This window comes from Vombatus ursinus, unplaced genomic scaffold, assembly GCF_900497805.2.
Source record: "Vombatus ursinus unplaced genomic scaffold, bare-nosed wombat genome assembly UNPS02014809.1, whole genome shotgun sequence".
NCBI classification, from domain to species: domain Eukaryota; kingdom Metazoa; phylum Chordata; class Mammalia; order Diprotodontia; family Vombatidae; genus Vombatus; species Vombatus ursinus.
Genome location: NW_020954587.1, coordinates 21,772,348 through 21,791,278, shown reverse-complemented (window position 1 = coordinate 21,791,278; position 18,931 = coordinate 21,772,348). Strand labels below are relative to the sequence as shown.

Here is an 18,931-nt window from a genome sequence, read left to right as displayed (position 1 = left end):
GTAAATTGCTTTTTCCCAAGTTCATGAGAAGTGTCTTTTAAAAAAGGACTTCAATTTTTGGTAAAAAGAAACTATGTCTACCTCTTCAAGGTAATTATTATATGAAAAATTTGGAGAGCCTTCTCTTCCCTGGCTGATAACTGCCTTAATTTTCTGATCAAATAGTACGTAACTTTTTTATTATATTTCAAGACTATTTTCAAAAAAACTACAAACTACAAAAAAGTATTTTAAAGTTATAATATATAATATAATATAATGTTATAAAGTAATAATTATCACTCAAAGGCCCCTTTCAATAAATTAGCCTATCAAAATATTCCTTTTTCTTTCAGAAAAAAATTCCCTCTAGTAGTGGATAGTATTTGATAAATATTTGTATAGAGTATAGGACAATGATTTAATTCATGCAGGTTTGTTATGTTGACTTTAAGTGGCCTTGCTTCTCCAATCAGTAAAATAACTGGTCTCAAAATACATAGAACCAACTTCACTGATTTCTTCCCTCCCTTACCACCTAGCTGGGTAACTAGAGGTTTGATTAGCATGACAATTCAACCAAAATAGTCTAACTAGGGGTCATTCCTATGAAGGCAAAACCTACTGTTTCTACTGTCACAGGACACATGGATAAAAAATTTTGAAGAAGTTGGAGTTCGATTGAAGGAAAATTTTTTTAATCATCAAGGAGGGATATTTGTAAACAGAAAGCCAATGGAGCTTCAGATATTGACCAAATGTTCTAATATATGGAAATGTTTAAGAAAAAATAAAGAAGTGATATCAAACGTGAGAGCATGAGAAAGCCCAAAGTGAGACACAGAGAGAGAGAGAGAGAGAGAGAGAGAGAGAGAGAGAGAGAGAGAGAAAGGGGGAGAGAGAGAGAGAGAGAGAAACAGAAACAGAGACAGAGAGACCGAGAAGAGAGAGACAGAGGGGAGCGGGTATTATTATTCATTTGACCTTCTAGTCAATGACATTTTTTCCATTTAAGAAAAAATGTAGAAATGAAATTCACATTTGAATATTGACTAGATTTCCTTAGGAGAAGCTACTATAAATAGGAAGTAGTTTTAAAGAAATATTTGTTGTAGGTCATCTAGATAAACCACTATGCTAGATTCTAAAAATAATAAAGAATTCACACTTATCTTAAAGTATTTTACAGCTAAATACAGATAGCCAGACAATCCACTTGAAAAGAAAAAAAATCAGTCAATTCATTAGTTGCTTTGTATACACAAGGGAAATTTTTTTAAAAACTGAATATTTAAGAACTGAATTGATTTAACCAGATACTTGTTTTGTAACCTGTGTACAGTATCACAAAAGTTCTTGCTTTTGTCAATCATGACATGCACTTTCATATTTTCTCCATATTCCAAGGAAATAGTTTACTGATTGACTGCATAGATCATAGATCCATGGAAATAGTGTATTTTATTCTGCTCACATCAGTCATACATGAAACAAACACAGACATACATTTTTGTGCATGAATAGATTTGTGGATGTGTATATGTTTTTCCTGAAGTTGTTAACTGAAAATAAATTCAGCACAATAATGATAAATTATTTCTAGAGACATTTATGTTATTGGATTGGTCATAAACATTGAATTGACTGGTCATTTAATTGGTTTGATTTTTTTATCCCTGACATAAAGACATTTGTTGTGAATTGACTGAACTGATTAGTAATCTTGGTATTACGTAGATGGTGCATCCAGAAAGCAATATATTTTATGCACCTAGAGGGTATTAAATAAATACAGAATGAGTGAGTGAATGAAAGAAAGGAAAGAAGAAAGGAAGAAGAAAGGAAGGAAAGAAAGGAAGAGAAAGAATGGAATGAAGGTAGGAAGAAAGAAATGAAGGAAGAAGAAAAGAAAGAAAGAAAGAAGAAGGAAGGAAAAAAAGAGAAAGAAAGAAAGAAAGAAAGAAAGAAAGAAGTAGAAATAAAGAAATCCTAAGTTACCAAGAGACCTTCCACTGGGTTTGAAAGAGAAAACTCCTGAAGAAGTAATCTCTGTCTTAGGTGAAGTAGAAAGTGCTGAATAATTAAAACTAGGGCCCAGTGTAAATTCAGAAAGTCACACTTTGGTATTTACAGAGATCATAACCTTTTCCTATTTAAAAAGTAATATTCTGGGGTATTATACCAAAGTGTTATATTACACCGAAGTTAGAAATATTAGCATCAAAGTGAAGCAGCAACAAACAATGAGGAAAGCATCATTTTGGAAAGGAAACAGAAACTTAAAACAATTTCCGTATTTCAAAGTGCTTTATAAGTAGAATACACATCCACAAACACATTTATACAAGAAAGGACACACATCTAAATGAGTTGAAAATTTTTAAATAGCAATCTTTGAAGTATATTGACTTAGGAGGAAAAGGAATATGAACAACTACATATGAACAACTATGTCAAAGTTTTTTTCAAGTTGGTACTTTTCCAATTAGAAAATTCAAGTCACATTAATTGACATGTTTTATTTTGGTTTAACTGCTTTTATAAATTGATACAATGTTGGTAGTTCTTCTAGCTTCTTAGGTTTATTTTAGCGATCTAATTTTCTTTTTTGTTTCTTGCCATTGCTTCACGAAGCATATTGCTTTAAATATTTCACAACTACTTTTCATTTTGAGTAATTTTCATTCTTTATGTTATGAAAAACACATGATTTTCATGATGATTACTCATGATAGTTAAATCATAGTATTATGGAAAGCAAGGGACTGGTTGGATCCTCCTGGCCAGAGTAAGCTATAATCTCCAGACAGAAGGGTAAGTCACAAATTGAACTGAACATTGACCCTAGAATATGTCCAACTATTACTTAGCAGTAAGAGACTTCATTTGCCATGTAGTTACACTTTTCCAAGAAAGACAACATTTCTAAATATTCTGAAGCTAGTTCACTTCTTGCTGGGCAAAACAGTAGTAAACTGAATTTTACGACTTTCTATCACAAGCACATAAAATGCTTCACTGAAAAGACCACTGAACTAGGGAAAAAACACAGGAAAAATTATCCTAAATTCCATGTGAACACTCATAAATCTACCCCTCCATTTTTTTTATTTCTCTCTCAAAAGCACATTTACCATAAAACTCATGTTCCACTTCAAACTTTTCTCTCTTTCATGGCAACTCACAGTATCACATGCAATCCAGAAAGTAAGGACTCAAAATCTCCCCTTTGTAATTTTTTTTTCCAGAGGTGTATAGCATTACCATATAAGCAGTCGGTTAAAGTTTCATACTGAATTTCAATACATGATTGAGTTTTGCAAGGATATGCTGGTATTAACCTCAAAGGAAAAAGAAAATAAAATATAATAGAAGAAAGGGTATATAGTATCTCACCCACCCCCATACAAAACAATTGTACAAAAGTAAATAAGGAGATCATTTATACAAAAAGAGCAGAAAGTTACACTTACCAAATTATGTGTTAGGGAATATTGTCAAAATTCATGGAGACAATAAATTTAATTTTCAGATGAACATGGAATTACTCCTACCTGAGATAAGCCTAGATGTACAGAGGCTGTTTCAGATATATACATTATTTTGCCATCAGATGCTACCACAAAAACAAATCCATCCAATGTCTGTAAAAGAGAAAGATTCTGGGTAAAATCTAATAGCAATTTAAGTACTTAAACTTTATATAATCAACTACATATATTTCTCAAATATTAACCAGAACATTTGTTGGTGCTGAACATACCACCATATAAAATTGTTATGATCCTTCCTCTTGAGTGGCATACTTTCTGAAAAAATGATTTTAAAACATTCTTGAATCTGCACTCACTGAATTTGTGCTTAATATTAGTGCATACTAATGCACTTTGCACAGAAGTAATAGCTTTGCTGCTTCTATTGATTTTTTTTAAATCATCTACCACAAACCCTGAGAAATGTCATAAGGGAAATCTAGGATCATAAAGACAATTTTATGTCATAATTGGTAGAAATAATTTATACCACTTTGGCATACATTTAATTTTCAAGCATTCCCTAAATAATGCTTGATTATATTTGTTACCTATTCTTCAAAAAAAAAAAAGGTTTTTTCAAAAATTAAATAATGAAATTATTCTTTTAAAAATTCTCTTAAATAACGAAAATGATTTGTTTTTTTAAATGTGATGTCTGCTGAATAATTATTTGAAGATTGAAATGTAAAAAAGTAATAAATGAAAAAAAGTAATAAATGCAAAATTGGGAATGAAAAAAGATGCCTATTTCTGGAAAAGACTAAACAAACGATATTTTAAAAATCACTGATTAGACAGTTATCACTTCCTTCCCAAAAACTATTTCATGGAAAATTATAGAAGTTTATCACAGAGAAAAAAAAATAATTACATATGTGAAAATGGAGGAAATGACATGTTTTGAAAAGAGAAATAATTTCTTAAGTACAAAGAATATATAATTGTCTTTATTTGTCCATTTGCATTTCTTCTGAACCAAAATTAAAAGAATAACTGTTTTTCTTTAAAGAGTGGCATATTCTACCCTTCAATTAAAAAAAAAAATTCCAAATTAATTTGTGGCCTACAAATTCTACTTTTACAATATGGAATTGAAACCATATTGCAGTTTGACTTTTACCTCTATTTTGGAATATTAATAAAAAATTAGTAGCAATATTGACATTTGAAAGGAATAATTACATTCTGTTCTCTCAAATACAGTTTTGCTTGAAATACTTTGTCAATTAGCCTATTATAGAGTTGACATTAACACCTCCATCATAAATACCTTCTAGATGAACCAGGGCATTCCAAAGTATCAACTATTGAAAAAATTTTTAAATAAAGTAAGAAAAACATTGATGGATTTCTTTGCATAATTTTAAAATAATTGCTTTGAGAAAAATTCAATGAGAAAATAGCACATAGATTATTCTGTAGATAGAAAGAAAAATGATTGTTATTCAAATTCTCAAAGCCTGTAGTAATAATCAAATATAAATTTTAAAGACTGGTGTTGGTTTGTATACTTACAAATCTCAGAATTATATAATTCACCGATTACACAATAATTCCATTTTCACCATAATCATTATATCATTGATTGGGTGAAACTATTTACTTAAAAAGTTTTCATTAAAATTCATAGCATTTTGCCCTTGTTGGTGACATTTATAATATGCACAAGAATAAAAATATTAAAAATACAGTGTGTGTATTTTAAAGTGAGCTAATAATGAGTCGTGTGGAAGGGAGGAGACGTGGGAATGGCTCCAAGATAACCATTACCTAGCCCTGCCTAAATACATATTTACTTAATGTAATAAATACTATGAGTTTTGAATCTTTCCATGAAATTATCCCTTCCTCTTACACAAATTTAAAACAAATCAAACAAGGGTACCAAGAGCAAAAACACTTTTTAGGATCTGTGTTTTTAAGTGTCAGGATTGCTGCCTGCCTGCCTGCCTGCCTGTCCGAACACCTGAAGTCAAAACTATCCCATCAAACACTGGCGTTTGAATTCTTATTCTCTGTTTTTGTGTCTTCTGTTTAATAACATATAAGGAAATCTAATTTGCTCTTATCCCAAGTTTCCTGAGATTTGGTAGGTACTGTTTCACTTTCAATAGTTAATACGTATGTATGTGTATATGCATGTGTGGACATATTTCAAAGTATAGAACAGCATGTAAAAGCAAAATATAAACTAGTTTTTAGAACGCATTTTAGAATAGCATATACAAATTTTGGGTTCAGAGACATCTAAATCAAGCTGTTCATAGCATTATAGAAAAACCTTTTTAAATATTGAGACACCTACATATTTGAAAATGCCAATGTTTTTAAATTTTCTCCTTGTCTTAATTGGGAGGAAAAAAATGTCCCACTCACCATTCTTCACAAATTAATTGGATCTGTTAGATCAATGTTACTTAATTTGGGAAAATTACAGGCTTTAAAGACAAGACATAACATAGCATAGGGTGGCATAGTTGGCTATCCCTTAACTACTGGAGCCAGAGAAGATTCCAAGGAAGAACTGGACTTCGAGTGAGGTGTTCTGCAGAAAGGCTACAAGTCTCTAAGACTAAAGTCAAACAAAAAATTATCTCAACAGATTGGTTCTGCCAGACATCTGCAGTGCGAGAAGGCTGCAGTAAAACAAAACAAATAAACCCTGAGATTGAATCTTAGATTTGTTATCTCTGTGACCTTGGGCACATTAACCTTTCAGAACAGTCTCTGAAAAAGGGGTGAATAATTCTTGTATTATATAACTCACCAGGGTATTGTGAAGAAAGCACTTTCAAACACTTAAAGGCCTAAAGAAATGTGAGTTGTTACATTATTAATCTGAATCTGGTTTCTTAATCTGTAAAATGATTGGGTTTAATAGATAATCACTAACTCTAAAATTCCAAGGTCATAAAGAATCATGAATCCTTTACTGAATCCTTCCTGAGCCTGTTTTTTCTTTTGTAAAATGAAAGTGCTTGCAGTACTTAACTTCAAGGGCTGTTGCAAGGCATATATGAGATGATATAAAGTTCAGAGTTATAGAAACATCAGTTCTTGCGGTTATTACTATTGTAGCTCCATGTCTTTCCCATCTCTTGCTGCCCTCTCTCCTACACATGCATACTCACTGTATGCTTTCAAATTTCAGTACCTAATTGTGGAACATCACTAATGGTTTATTCTAATACCATAAATGTTTCTGCCTTGGAAGGCAGTGTGTGTGTGGGTTTAAGTGTACTGGGCTTAGTACAAGCACAAGTACAAGTGTACTTGGTCTGACCCTCACAGAGGAAGTCCTTGCCAATTTAAAGTGCCACTAGCCCCTTCATACGACATTGATGCAAGCCTTTCACTAAAATGGCTGGTCAAAACATTCTGTGAAGCAATTTGGAACTATACTCAACTAGGCCAGTACCTCAAAGAGATCAAGCAAAGAGGAAAAGGACCCATATGTATATAGGTATACATATACATACATATACCCGGACATATATTTCCTCTCCTTTTCAGTTTCCTTTTGTGTGTAGATTGTAAACTTCTTGAGAGCAGGAACTGGCTTTCTTTTTTGTATTTGCATACCTGGTACTTAGCACATACTTAGCACTTGGTAGACAATAAATATTTATTGACTGATATATATTTGCATGCGCACACACACATATACGCACATAGACATATGTGAATATACACATATGCTTATATATACATGCACATACATAAAACATATGTGTGTATATATACATTATTTAAAAAGCACATGTGTGCATATACATACATACACACGTGCTTTTTTTGCAGTAGCAAAGATCTAAGAATGTACCCATCAATGAGAGAATAGTTGAACAAATTATGGGACGTGAATGTAATGGAATATTATTTCATAGCACGATAGTAGTTGCATAGTAGACAGAGAACTGACCTTGGAGCCCAGATCTGGTTTTGACAGAGTGGCCATATGACCCTGGGCAAGTTATTTAACCTCTCAGTGCCTTAGGCTAAGACTGTAAGTTATGGAGAAAATGTATCCCTGCATTGGTAGAGGGGCTTTCCTCACCTGGGAGTTCCCTATATTGATGAAATCACAGAAATTATTAAAGAGCTTTTTAAAGTATTTATTATCTCTCTCTCACTGCCACCTCATTTGAATAATTAGAAATGAAAAATAAAACCATCATAATATATATGCATAGTCCAACAAAACAACAACAACAACAACAAAACTCCCACCTGTCCAAAAAGGTATGTCTCATTCTGTATTTTTAAGTCCGATCACCTCTTTGTCAAAAAGTCTTTCAAAGTTGCTTTCCTCCATAATATTGTCATGGTCTAAATTATTCTCCTTTCTCTGCTCACTCCACTATGCAACATTTTATAGAGGTCTTTCCAGTTTTCAGCGAAACTGTCCATTTTATTATATATGCCATTATAGTCATAGACCATGATTTATTTAGACATTCACCCATAGGAAACTACCCCCTTAGTTTGCTGTTTTAGGTTACTATGAAAAGAGCTGCTATAAATGTTTTGTGGTTTTTTTGGATTCTTGTCCTCTTTTATTTTATCTCTTTGGAGGTATAGACCTAGCAGCAATATCACTGGATTAAAAGATGTGCCCAGTTAGGCAAATTTGGGGGCTTGGTTCCAAGTTGCTTTCCAGAATGACTGGACCGATTCACAGTTCCAACAACAGAGCGCAAGTGTCCCTCCAACATTCACTATCTTGCATCATCTTTCCCTTTCCGGTAAGTGTAAGGCAGAATCTTAAAGTTATTTTGATGTTCATTTCTCTAATTATTAGGGATTTAGAGTATTTCTTCATGTAGTTGTTGATTCTTTTGAAAAAATGTCTCTTCATATCTGAAGGGCTAGTTTCAAGACTAACCTGGCAAGACTTGTAACAATTGATGAAGAGTGAAATGAGCAGAACCTGGAGAGTAATTTTTATAATAATAACAAATAGTAAATGTGTAAATAAAATTATAAATAAAAACAAAACAACTAAGAAAGACTTAAGGACTCTCATCAATGCAATGACCAAGCAAGATTACAGTTGTCTGATAATGAAATAAACACACTACCCACCTTCCTGACAGAGAGGTGAAAAATTCATGTTGCAGAATAACATAACATTGTCATTTCATGGACAATGTGGGGATTTGACATTGCATATTTGAAACAAAAAAGTTGTTTTTCTTTCCTTTTTTTTCAGGGGAAGTTGGGAGGGTAGAGGGGGAATAGTGATAGGCTTAACAAAATAAAAAAAAGAAAGAAAAGTAAGAAAGGAAGGTCATTGAAGCATTTTAAAACTACAAAAACAGAAGGAAGGTCAGTGGACATAGCATTGAAAATAACAGGTTGAATTTGTCATATACTAAAAAGCTAATGGTAAGAAATATAGATTTGTGATTTCCTTGAAATCTCCTTTTTCTCTTCTACTTTGTATATAGCAATGCTCCTCTTATTTATTTATTTTGTTTTTGTATTTTTTTTTTGTTAAGTTCAGAATAAAAATAACATAAAATAGCAGGTCAACTGCTTCCCGAATGGAAGCTGATGGCCTTACAGAGCAGCTTGCCCCCCGGGGCTCTCTCTTAGAGGTAGAGTTCTGTTGCTGGAAGATGCTGCATTTGAAATCCTCAGAGACAGGCAAACACGTTGGGTGGAGACCAATACTCACATTGAAAACTAACATTCACACCCTTCACCCAAACAGCACCTCTCATGCCAGGTGCAAACGAGCTCTACCTGCAGCAAGTGAGATCCCAGTTCTTTAGCCACATTGTCCAGTGGTTCGATCTGACTCGGTTGTCCCCAGGCGTCCCCCAAACCTGAAAATCGAGGAAAAGAATAATAAAATTCAGATCATGAAGAAGCCCAAGACTAAACACGGATGTTTCCAACATTCTTCCAGTCTTTATATTGAAGCACAGGAAGTGAGTCCCTGAGCCACAAACAGATCCACCCTGTGATTTCTAAATCTGAAATGAAACGATTTGAATGGAGACAGCTGGCCTCCAGAGGCTGCTTCCCACACCAGTTGGGTGGTCGTCTTCCTAGGGCCCCAGCTCCCACCCCTAGGGAAGGCTAAAAAGAAAAAAGAATTAAAGTATATTCTATTGCATTTAATTTTGGATGGTGATGGTGGAATAGTGAGTCTCTTGCTTCATCTCTGTTCTTCTTCCGCTCCCTAGCTCTGACCACCATTATCAGAGCCAAGAAAAGCAGCCCATGGATCTTTCCTAGACTTTTTCACAGATCTGAAGTTGTTGTTTTATGGGAAGGGTGTGTGTGTGTGTGTGTGTGTGTGTGTGTGTGTGTGTGTGGGTGTGGGTGGGTGTGGGTGTGGGTGTGTGTGTGTTTGACACTAAATATCTCCTAAAAGAGTTCACTTCCCTCTTCCCCAATCTCTAACTTTTTCTGCTTGGGACTTTGATTTTTTTCAAAGAAAGAAAAATCCTAGGCAGCAAGAGCACAGCATTCTTTCCGGAAAGCATTTCCCAGGAATTAAAAGTGGACTTTTCTTTCCAGTTTAAATTCCCTTCTGAACCCCACCCCCAGTCATCAACAGGAACCCTGTCTTCTCAGACACAGTGCCAACTTTATATTGCAGTTTTCCATTTCAGAGGAAACGATTGCCCACTGCTATCGACTTCCTTGCCAGAAACTCACTGATTGGGGGCAAAGGATTTCGCGGCCACAGCGGCCAACGTAACTCTCTCACACGCCTCCCTCTTACTACTACTAAAACCAGTACTAATGCCTATGCTTTTGGTAACTCCTTGGCAGGTTCGTCTGCCCCAATAGTTCATCCCTCGGTCAAAGACAATAGTCACTTTCTGCACTAGCCAAGTTTGTGGCAGTAGGGGATGAGGATGGATGGCAGAAGTGGGTGGAGAACTTGGAAATTAAAAAAAGGAGTTTTCAAAGAATACTACCAAAACATGGGGAACCATCAGAGAATCTTGAGCCAGAACTTGAAAACTTCACTAGGTTTGTGGGTGAGGGGAGTGAAGATAGAGGGAAGGGAAGGAAAGGGAGGAGAGAGAGATGGGGGGGGAGAGAAAGGGAGACAGAAAAAAAGGGGGGGGGAAGGGAGAAAGGTGAGGAAGAGATGGGGAGGGAGGAAGAGAGGACTGACAGATGAAGTCAGGAAAAGAGAGGAAGAGAAAGGGAAGGTATAGAGAACTCATCAATCAGCTAATATTTCTGGCTAGTATCTAATAACATAGGACTACCCTAACCACTAATTTGCTAGAATTAATTAATCTAATTTGCTAGAAGCAAAACTCTATTCTTCCCTCTTGGATCTCCAAAGGCCCCCTCACTTGCAAAAAGCTCACCAAAAGAAAAATGCATTTTTGCCTTATACTAATCCTGCTTAGCTACCTTATCTCTTTCCCCAATTGCAAAGTGCCAGTGGCCTTGTAAAGAACTTTGGGTTTTTCTTTGAACAGCCCTGAGAGAGAAGCCAAAGAGTTTCAAATATCAGCTCTTGAAAACAGGATGAAGTTGCAAACTCCATGCAACTGATCTGGGGGTGCTAAGGGTGGGGATCTGAAATAAGGGACCTGACTGAGGATGTGTCTTCCATTTTCCTCAACTGAGCATGGACAAATCGCAGGTATCAAACAAGAATGAGGCAAGATAGGTCCTTGTAGCAATACAGTATCTGACCAGAGTGCAGTCACAGCAAAAGAAAAGTTTGTGACCTGGATGGTTTCTTTTGGCATTTTGGTTATCCATCAAGGAAGAGAGCTCATTCCCCAAATCCTTGTCTCAAATTATAGCTTGCTCCCAAGCCTACTTGACTCTGTTTCCAGAAATGGTGCATTGCCACCCATCCATACCCCTTCTTCCAGAAAAAGATAGGAAAGCTGTTTCAAGCAGAACCTATGTTGAGAATTTAGGCACACCAATTGGGCTGAAAGAACCAAAATTGAAAGGTCTTTCAGGTCCTGGTTGGGGAGAGGAATGAGCTTGTGGGTTTTATATAAATGCCTCCTCAACTGCATTTTCTCTGGATCTCTACCCCAAGCTATTACTGCAGATCCAACTTGCTTCCCTTCCCTGGTTGTTGTTCATCAACCCTATGGACCACAGCATTCCAATATGTCCATTGGGTTTTCTTGGCAAAGACACTGAAGTGGTTAGCCATTTCCTTTTTCAGTGGATTAAGGCAGAGGTTAAGTGACTTGCACAGGGTCATACAGCTAGTAAGTGTCTGAGGCTGGACTTGAACTTAGGTCTTCCTGACTCCAGGCCCAGCGCCGCTGGAACCACCTAGCTGCCTCAAAAACAAACAAACAAACAAAAAAACTATTATTCTCTCTAAGAGCATGTTGTTGTTAAGTTGTGTCTGACTCTATGTGATCCCATAGTCCATGAAATTTTCTTGGCAAAGATACTGGAGTGGTTTGCCATTTCCTTCTCCAGCTCATTTTACAGATAAGGAACTGAGACAAATGGGAGTTAAGTGACTTGCCCAGGGTCCCACTGCTAGTAAGTGTCTGAGGCTAGGTTTGAACTCAGATCTTCCTGGCGCCAAACCTTGTGCTCTATCAACTGCACCACCTAGCAGCTTCTACCCTACTGTGCTCCAGAGTGAATGTGTAGATGTCTCCCAATTAAAAAAAAAACAACTTCTTTTAGGGAGTCATTTTTAAGTTGGAAAACACTGAGGGTTCAGTGAGTAGGGACAGGCACTAGATCAGGTGGAGTTTGGGTCTGTCTAAAAAATACTGGCAAGTGGCATTGCCTCTTTTTATTGCTTCACCCCTAAGCTCCCAGCCTTCGTCAAAATTCAACCAATTGATCAGTAAAATTTTATTAAGTTCCTACTATGTGTCAAGCACTGTGCTAAGTTTCTATTAAATTCTCTATACAATTACTAGACTATTTTCTTTTCCTGGAGAGGAGAGTGTCTTTCAGGCATCCTGAATTTAATAACTCAGAGGATTAGGGGAAAGTTTTGAAGAGGCCCCATTGCCTTGAGTAAGTAAGAGGCAAGCTCATCAGGGGTTGAAACAAAAAAAAAATCTGGATGCTGTTCAGCAAATAGGAATATTTAGGCACTTACCCAGATTTAAAAAAAAAACAAAACAAAACATAATTTGGTTTGGCTTAGTTTGGGTTAAATTCAAACCAGTGTGGGATTTTGCTTTTTAAAATTTTGTTTTTCAATGAGATGAAATGCTGGTTTGAATGATCTGGACTATATCCTCAGTTTGGATGAGGGGCTTTTGCAGGGGGACACCAGACTCCTGTTTGTGAGTATCTTTTCTGGATATAGCCAGGAAGAATCAGGGATAACTTTCCAGCAGTCCAGCCCAAAGCATCTTGGAGCTGCTCTCAAAGCTGGTTTTCTTGTTGATGGGTTGGACCAAATAAAGGGACTGTCTGAAAACTTTTCCCAGACTTCAGCATCTGAACATGGCAGCTGATTCAGGAGTCAGAAAACCAGAAGAGGATTACAGGAGGTCTCCTGCATTTTGGAATTTAGCAGCTCTTCAGTTAAGATGATACTTCCTTCTAATTCTTTCTAGTGTTCCCATATTGAGGCTAATAGAAATTAATATATAATATCTCCAGAAATGATATTCCTGAGGTTTAGGAATTAGGGAGCTACCAACCCCCCCCCTTCCTCCCTCTCCAAAATCCTAGAGTGCCAATTGGACAATGTTCAGTAGGATTTTTTAAAAATTAAAGATCTCTAATAGTTTATCTGCATTCATTGCTGAAGACCTTTTGATTATGTCTCCTTCTTGTCCGCCACATAGGGCTGGCAGCCGAATGGATAACCCTAAGAAATGATATCTCCTCCCTAATTATTGCTACTCATAATTAGAGCTATACTACCAATCATTCACTAGTATTACTTCTTGTTGGCCTGTCTGTTTAGAGTCTCTTGATGTTTTGTTCCTCCACCTGCAATTAGCAGGTCATTAATCATTGTAGCACCCCTGTGGGCTGGGGGCCAGCTGGCATAAACTTTATTTGACAGAAAAATGGAAAAAGCTAGAACTTAAATACTCCAGGACTTTCAACTAGCAACTTAGAGAATATGGTATGAAAAATGAAATATAAAGCCTGGTAAATTTGGTTAAAAAAAAAAACCTTCCTTCCCCTCATCCCTTCTCTTATTCTCCTATCCTCTCTTAAACCTTAAGGTTTGCAGTTTCTGGGAAAGATGAATTAAACAACTGGGCATTATAATGCCTATAACAAATAGATGGACTCTGGGTCGCTAATGTGGATGGGAATTCTCTTTTGAGAATATAGTATTGAAATACAAATGTCAAAAAATGGAAAGGAGAGAAAGTGGAATCACTTTATGTTTTGAGTTTTTTTCTCTTGTATATGTTCTGTTGTTTTTCATTATTAATTACCTTTTTTAAAAATTCTAATAAAATTCTCCCATGAATTCTGAAGATTTTCCTTAATGGTTCCTAGAAGACTTCATCAAACCAAGACTGAGGTAGCCAATCACCCTTGGATGAAAACTGACACTGAGTTCTTTACTGTGAAATGTGTACACCTCTCCTACAAATTATTGACTAAAAGTTACTTTCAGTAAAATCTGACATCATCAGGATTCCTATTACATTTAGCACTAGAGCCCAAGCTCTTTCTAAGAGTGGTTTCTAAACATTGCAAGTGAAAATTTTATGAACAATTCAGGCAAAAAGAAAAAAAAAGCTTAACCCACACCTTTGTTCCAATTATCAGGATACTTCAGATGAAAATGGGCTTATTTTCTAACACAAATTATTTGTATTTCCCTGTGCTCTCCAATGTCTTTTCAAAGAGAACTGATTGGAATTTACATTGGTTTATATCTTCTGGTGATTCCTTTCCTTTTCACATGGGTCTGTGTCCTACATATAATTCCATTGGGCACTAACCCTTGTATTGGGGACAGGGGAGAGCAGGACACTGCCTGTTGGATGAAAGGATCATTGATTTATGGCTGACATCATCTAGTCCAGCCCCTTCAATTTGTAGGTGAGAAAACCTCAGCTTAAGCAGTGCTTAAGGTCACAATAACAGTGAATACCAGACACGTGAATTGAACTAGGATCCTCTGATTCTAAATTCATTGCTTGCTCTCTCCCACATAGATAGATAATATATATATAGCATATATAGATATTGCATATCTATATATGTTACATATTTACACACAGAGACATATATGTTGCATATCTATAGATACCTGTTGTATATATAGATATATGCTGCATACACACAGATATATACACACATGTTATATACACAGATATATACATAGATATACATACTTGTGTGTATATACACAGATATACATGTGTTGCATATATAGATATATGTTGCACATATACACACATATGTTATATATAGATATATGCTGTATACACAAGACATACATATATTTGCATATACAGATATGTCACACATGCATGATACATATATACACACTTTGCATATTTGGGTGTATGTTGCATATACATGCATAGGCATATATACATGTACATGTTACACACATACACACATGTTGCATTGTGCATATATATTTTATTATTTTTAAATGACTGCACACCTTTCTCCAAGCATTTATTCCCACAACATGCCTTTTATTCTTACCCCATAGCCCCTGGACAAGTTACAAATCTACTGGCAGGTCTGCCCATCCCTAGCTTTCAGTATCATATAAGATGTTGAACACATAGATCATTCAAACCAACATTTCATCTCACTGGAAAACAAAATTTTAAAAAGCAAATTCCCACATTTGTTTGAATTTAACCTGAACTAAACAAGATTAAGTCCATCATCTTTTTTCTTTTTCTTCACTGCCACCATCCTTCTTCCCCATAGTCATTAATCACCCAGCATAGACCTCAAATAGTCAACACACACATAGATCCCTTCAACTCCTACAATCACTGCCTTCTTACCCCTTTTCTGAAAGTTTACCCTTTACTTTCCAGTGGCATAGTGGAAGTTAGAGAGAGAGAGCCTCTTTCCTCCTTTTCACCACCTTTTCCTTCACACACACACACACACACACACACACACACACACACACTCCATGGAGGAACAAACCATGTCCCTTATAACTTCATCAGTCCTGAGCATCAAATGGATTAAAATAAACTCCTTTCCCTTCTTCTTCTCTCATTTTTACATTTATATTTTAAATCAGTAATCCTCTAAGGGGGCTCACCATTTTCTTTTAGGGGAGGGAGGGAAGGAAGGAGGAAGGAAGAGGGAAAGGGAGGGAGGGAGGAAGGGGGAGGGAGAGGGAGGGAAAGGGGGAGGGAGAGGGAGGGAAAGGGAGAGAGAGAGGGAGAGAGAGAGAGAGAGAGAGGGAGGGGGGAGAGAGGGGAAGAGAGGGAGAGAGAGAGAGAGAGAGAGAGAGAGGAATTATGTAATCCTGGTGTGAATGAAACATTTTGAAATATTTCACAACAATCTCTGCTTCATTAGTAGTAAGTTAGGTGACAATGACCTTCCCTATTAGGTCATGAGCCAGGTTAGCAGTCCCAGGTAAAACCTACATGCAGTTTGAATTGCTTTCTTGAGGTAAAAGGAGCTTATAGATTTAAACTTCTTCCTGAACTATTGCTATACTTCCCTCTTTGCTTCATCTCTCTCCTAGATAACAGAAAGAAGAGGACACCTTTTGCTATTTTCCACCTCTCAAATGGTCTCTCTCCCTTCTCTGAATGATGTTCCTTGACCTCAGTAATTCCAGGATTTAGGATCTGGTGATTCTCCCATATCATTACTCCTTCCCATTATGTTCTTAAAGGAGACTTTTCTCAGTTCCCCTTGCTATCTATAAAATGCTTTCTTCCTTCCAAAATCCTACTGACAGCTCCCTCTTCCTGTCAAAAATCAGATTCCTGAAGGAAGATGAAATTTGTTTTACTGCTTAACATGTAACAGGAAGTGAGGTAGAGCTTCTTCCCAGTGTCTTAAGACACTGTCTTGATTAGAGAAATTCGAATTAAAACATCTTTGAGATACCGTCTCATACCTATCAAATTGGCTAAAATGATAGAAGGGGAAAATGACAAATGTTGTAGGGGACATGGAAAAATTGGGTCACTGATACACTGTCATTGTTGGTGGAAGTGGGAACTGATCCAACCATTTTGGAGAGCAATAGGGAATTATGCCCAAAGAGTTATAAAAGCCTTTGACCCAGCAATTCCACTATTAGGTCTGTTTCCCAAGGTGATCAGGGAAAAAGGAAAATAATCTGTATATTCTAAAATATTTACAGCAGCTCTCTTTGTGGTGGCAAAGATCTCAAAATTAAGTTGATGTCCATCAATTAGGGAATGGCTAAACAAGTTATGGTACGTGATTGTGATAGAATACTACTGTGCTATAAGAAATGATGAGCTGGTTGATTTTAGAGAAATACGGGAAGGCTTGCATGAAATAATGAAGAATAAAATGAGCAAAACCAAGAGAATGTTGTATACAATAACAGCAATATTGTTGGAATAATAACTGTGAATAACTAAGTTATTCTGAGTATTATAAATACTGAAATCATCTACAAAAGACACATGAAGGAAGATGCTATCCACCTCCAGAGAAAAAACTGATATATGGAAGTATGCATTTTAAGGTTTCACATAAATTTGTCAAATGTTGGCCTTCTCTAGTATGGAGTTGGAAGGGAGAAAGGAGATGACTTGAAACTCAAAATGCAACAAAAAATAAATAAAATTTTTAAAAATTAAAAAAGAAATTCCAAATGAGAATTAACAAGAAAATTTTGCAAAGTTCTAAATCAAAGAGGGTGTAATGACTGTGACTTAATCTGACACCAAACATTAACAAAGCTAATTGAAATGGAAGACAAAGGAAGTTGTTTACTCAAATTTAAATGACCATCAGCAAGTCATTTTGCCTGGGTTTATATGAAGAACTTCTGAGATGCAGTTTCCACACCTGTTAAGTGTGTATAATAATATATTACCAACTTCAAAATATTGTGAGAAAAAACTTTTGGAAACCTTAAAGTGCTATTGAAAGGTGACTTTCTGTGATTTCTTTTCACTTTCCCTTACCCCATATCCAGTCAATTGCCGAGTCTTATAGATTCTACTTCCACAGTATACCTTGTCCATCCTTTTCTCTCTCTCTGCTTATATAGTCATCACCATAGTTCAGAATTCCAATACCTCTTCCTCAACAATTGAAATAGCCTCCTCTCAACCAATTAACAAGTCACAAGCAAAGGGGCTTATATGCTAGTGCAGAAGTCAACAAATACACATATAAGTATACAGAGAATAAATATTTAAAAAATAAAAGGTGGTAAAATACAGAGTAGTTTGGAAGGGAAGTTGATAGCAGTTGTGGGCATCAGGAAAGGCTTAATGTAGAATATGGTGTTTGCATTACATTCTAAAAGAAGAGGAAAATTCTATGAGGCTGAGGTGAGAAGGGAGTGCATTCCAGGCATAATGGAGTGGCAGCACAAAAGCACTAAATTGATAGTGTCCTATGTGAGGACCAGAGAGAAGGCTGGATTGCAGAATACTGTAGAGGAAGTAATGAAGCTAGCAATATAGGTTGGCACCAGGTTATGTTTCCCTGCTTCCAATGTCTCCCTTTTTCATCTTTTCTCTATACAGTTGCCAAAATAATCTTTCTGAATCTGAGGTCTGACTACATCACTCCCCTTTCTGAAAATCTCCATATTTCTCTTTAGATTAAAATAGAACAAAATACAAATTATTCATCTTGTCATTGAAATCCCTTCCCAATCTGATTACAGACTACCTTTTCACATTGATTTCAGTTTTTCCCTCTAGGAACCTACCTTTCAGACCAACTGATCAACTTGTTGATACCTAAACTTTATATTCCACATCCCATTTGATACCTCTATGCCCCTGCATAGGCTTTCCCCATACCTGGAATTATGTCCTCACCTGTGCCTCTCAGAATGGTTTCATTTAAGGTTTAGCTGAGGTGTCAGCTTCTTAGGAAAGCCTTTCCTTGTCTCACTATTGTTATTTCTCTCTCAGTCCTCAAAGTATCTTGCATTTATTTACTTATTTGTTTACACGGTTTCTGGTTTTTACTTTTGTGTTCCAATGTTTTGTGAAGTGCCTTATACATTTTTGTTTTGTTGCTGTTTTTGTCTCAATCTATAATTTTATCGATAGCATGTTCCTGGTGATAAACCTCCCTCTGACAGATTAGTAATTGGTTTACAACGTATAGTCTTAGAGAGCTGTCCAGAGGCACATAGAGGTTAAGCTACTTGTCCAGGGTCATACAACCAGTGTGTGTCAAAGGTTTACTTTGAATCCAGATCATCCTGACTTCAAGGCTTGCTCACTGTCCGTTATACCACCCTGACTCACTAGCTCTTTAAGAAATATTTGTTGAATTACATTGAATAG

General features: G+C 36.1%; 1 protein-coding gene across 1 annotated transcript in view; it reads right to left on the bottom strand.

Moving 5' to 3' along the window:
* The window catches only part of SIM2 (SIM bHLH transcription factor 2), a 77,724-nt gene that overhangs the window by 49,373 nt on the left and 9,420 nt on the right, over window positions 1-18,931 (bottom strand). The window contains exons 2-3 of the mRNA XM_027875428.1: window positions 9,264-9,346; window positions 3,534-3,623 (exon numbers count right to left, since the gene is read on the bottom strand). Of these exons, the coding sequence (XP_027731229.1) occupies window positions 3,534-3,623; window positions 9,264-9,346 (173 nt within the window). The remainder of the gene's footprint in view (window positions 1-3,533; window positions 3,624-9,263; window positions 9,347-18,931) is intronic.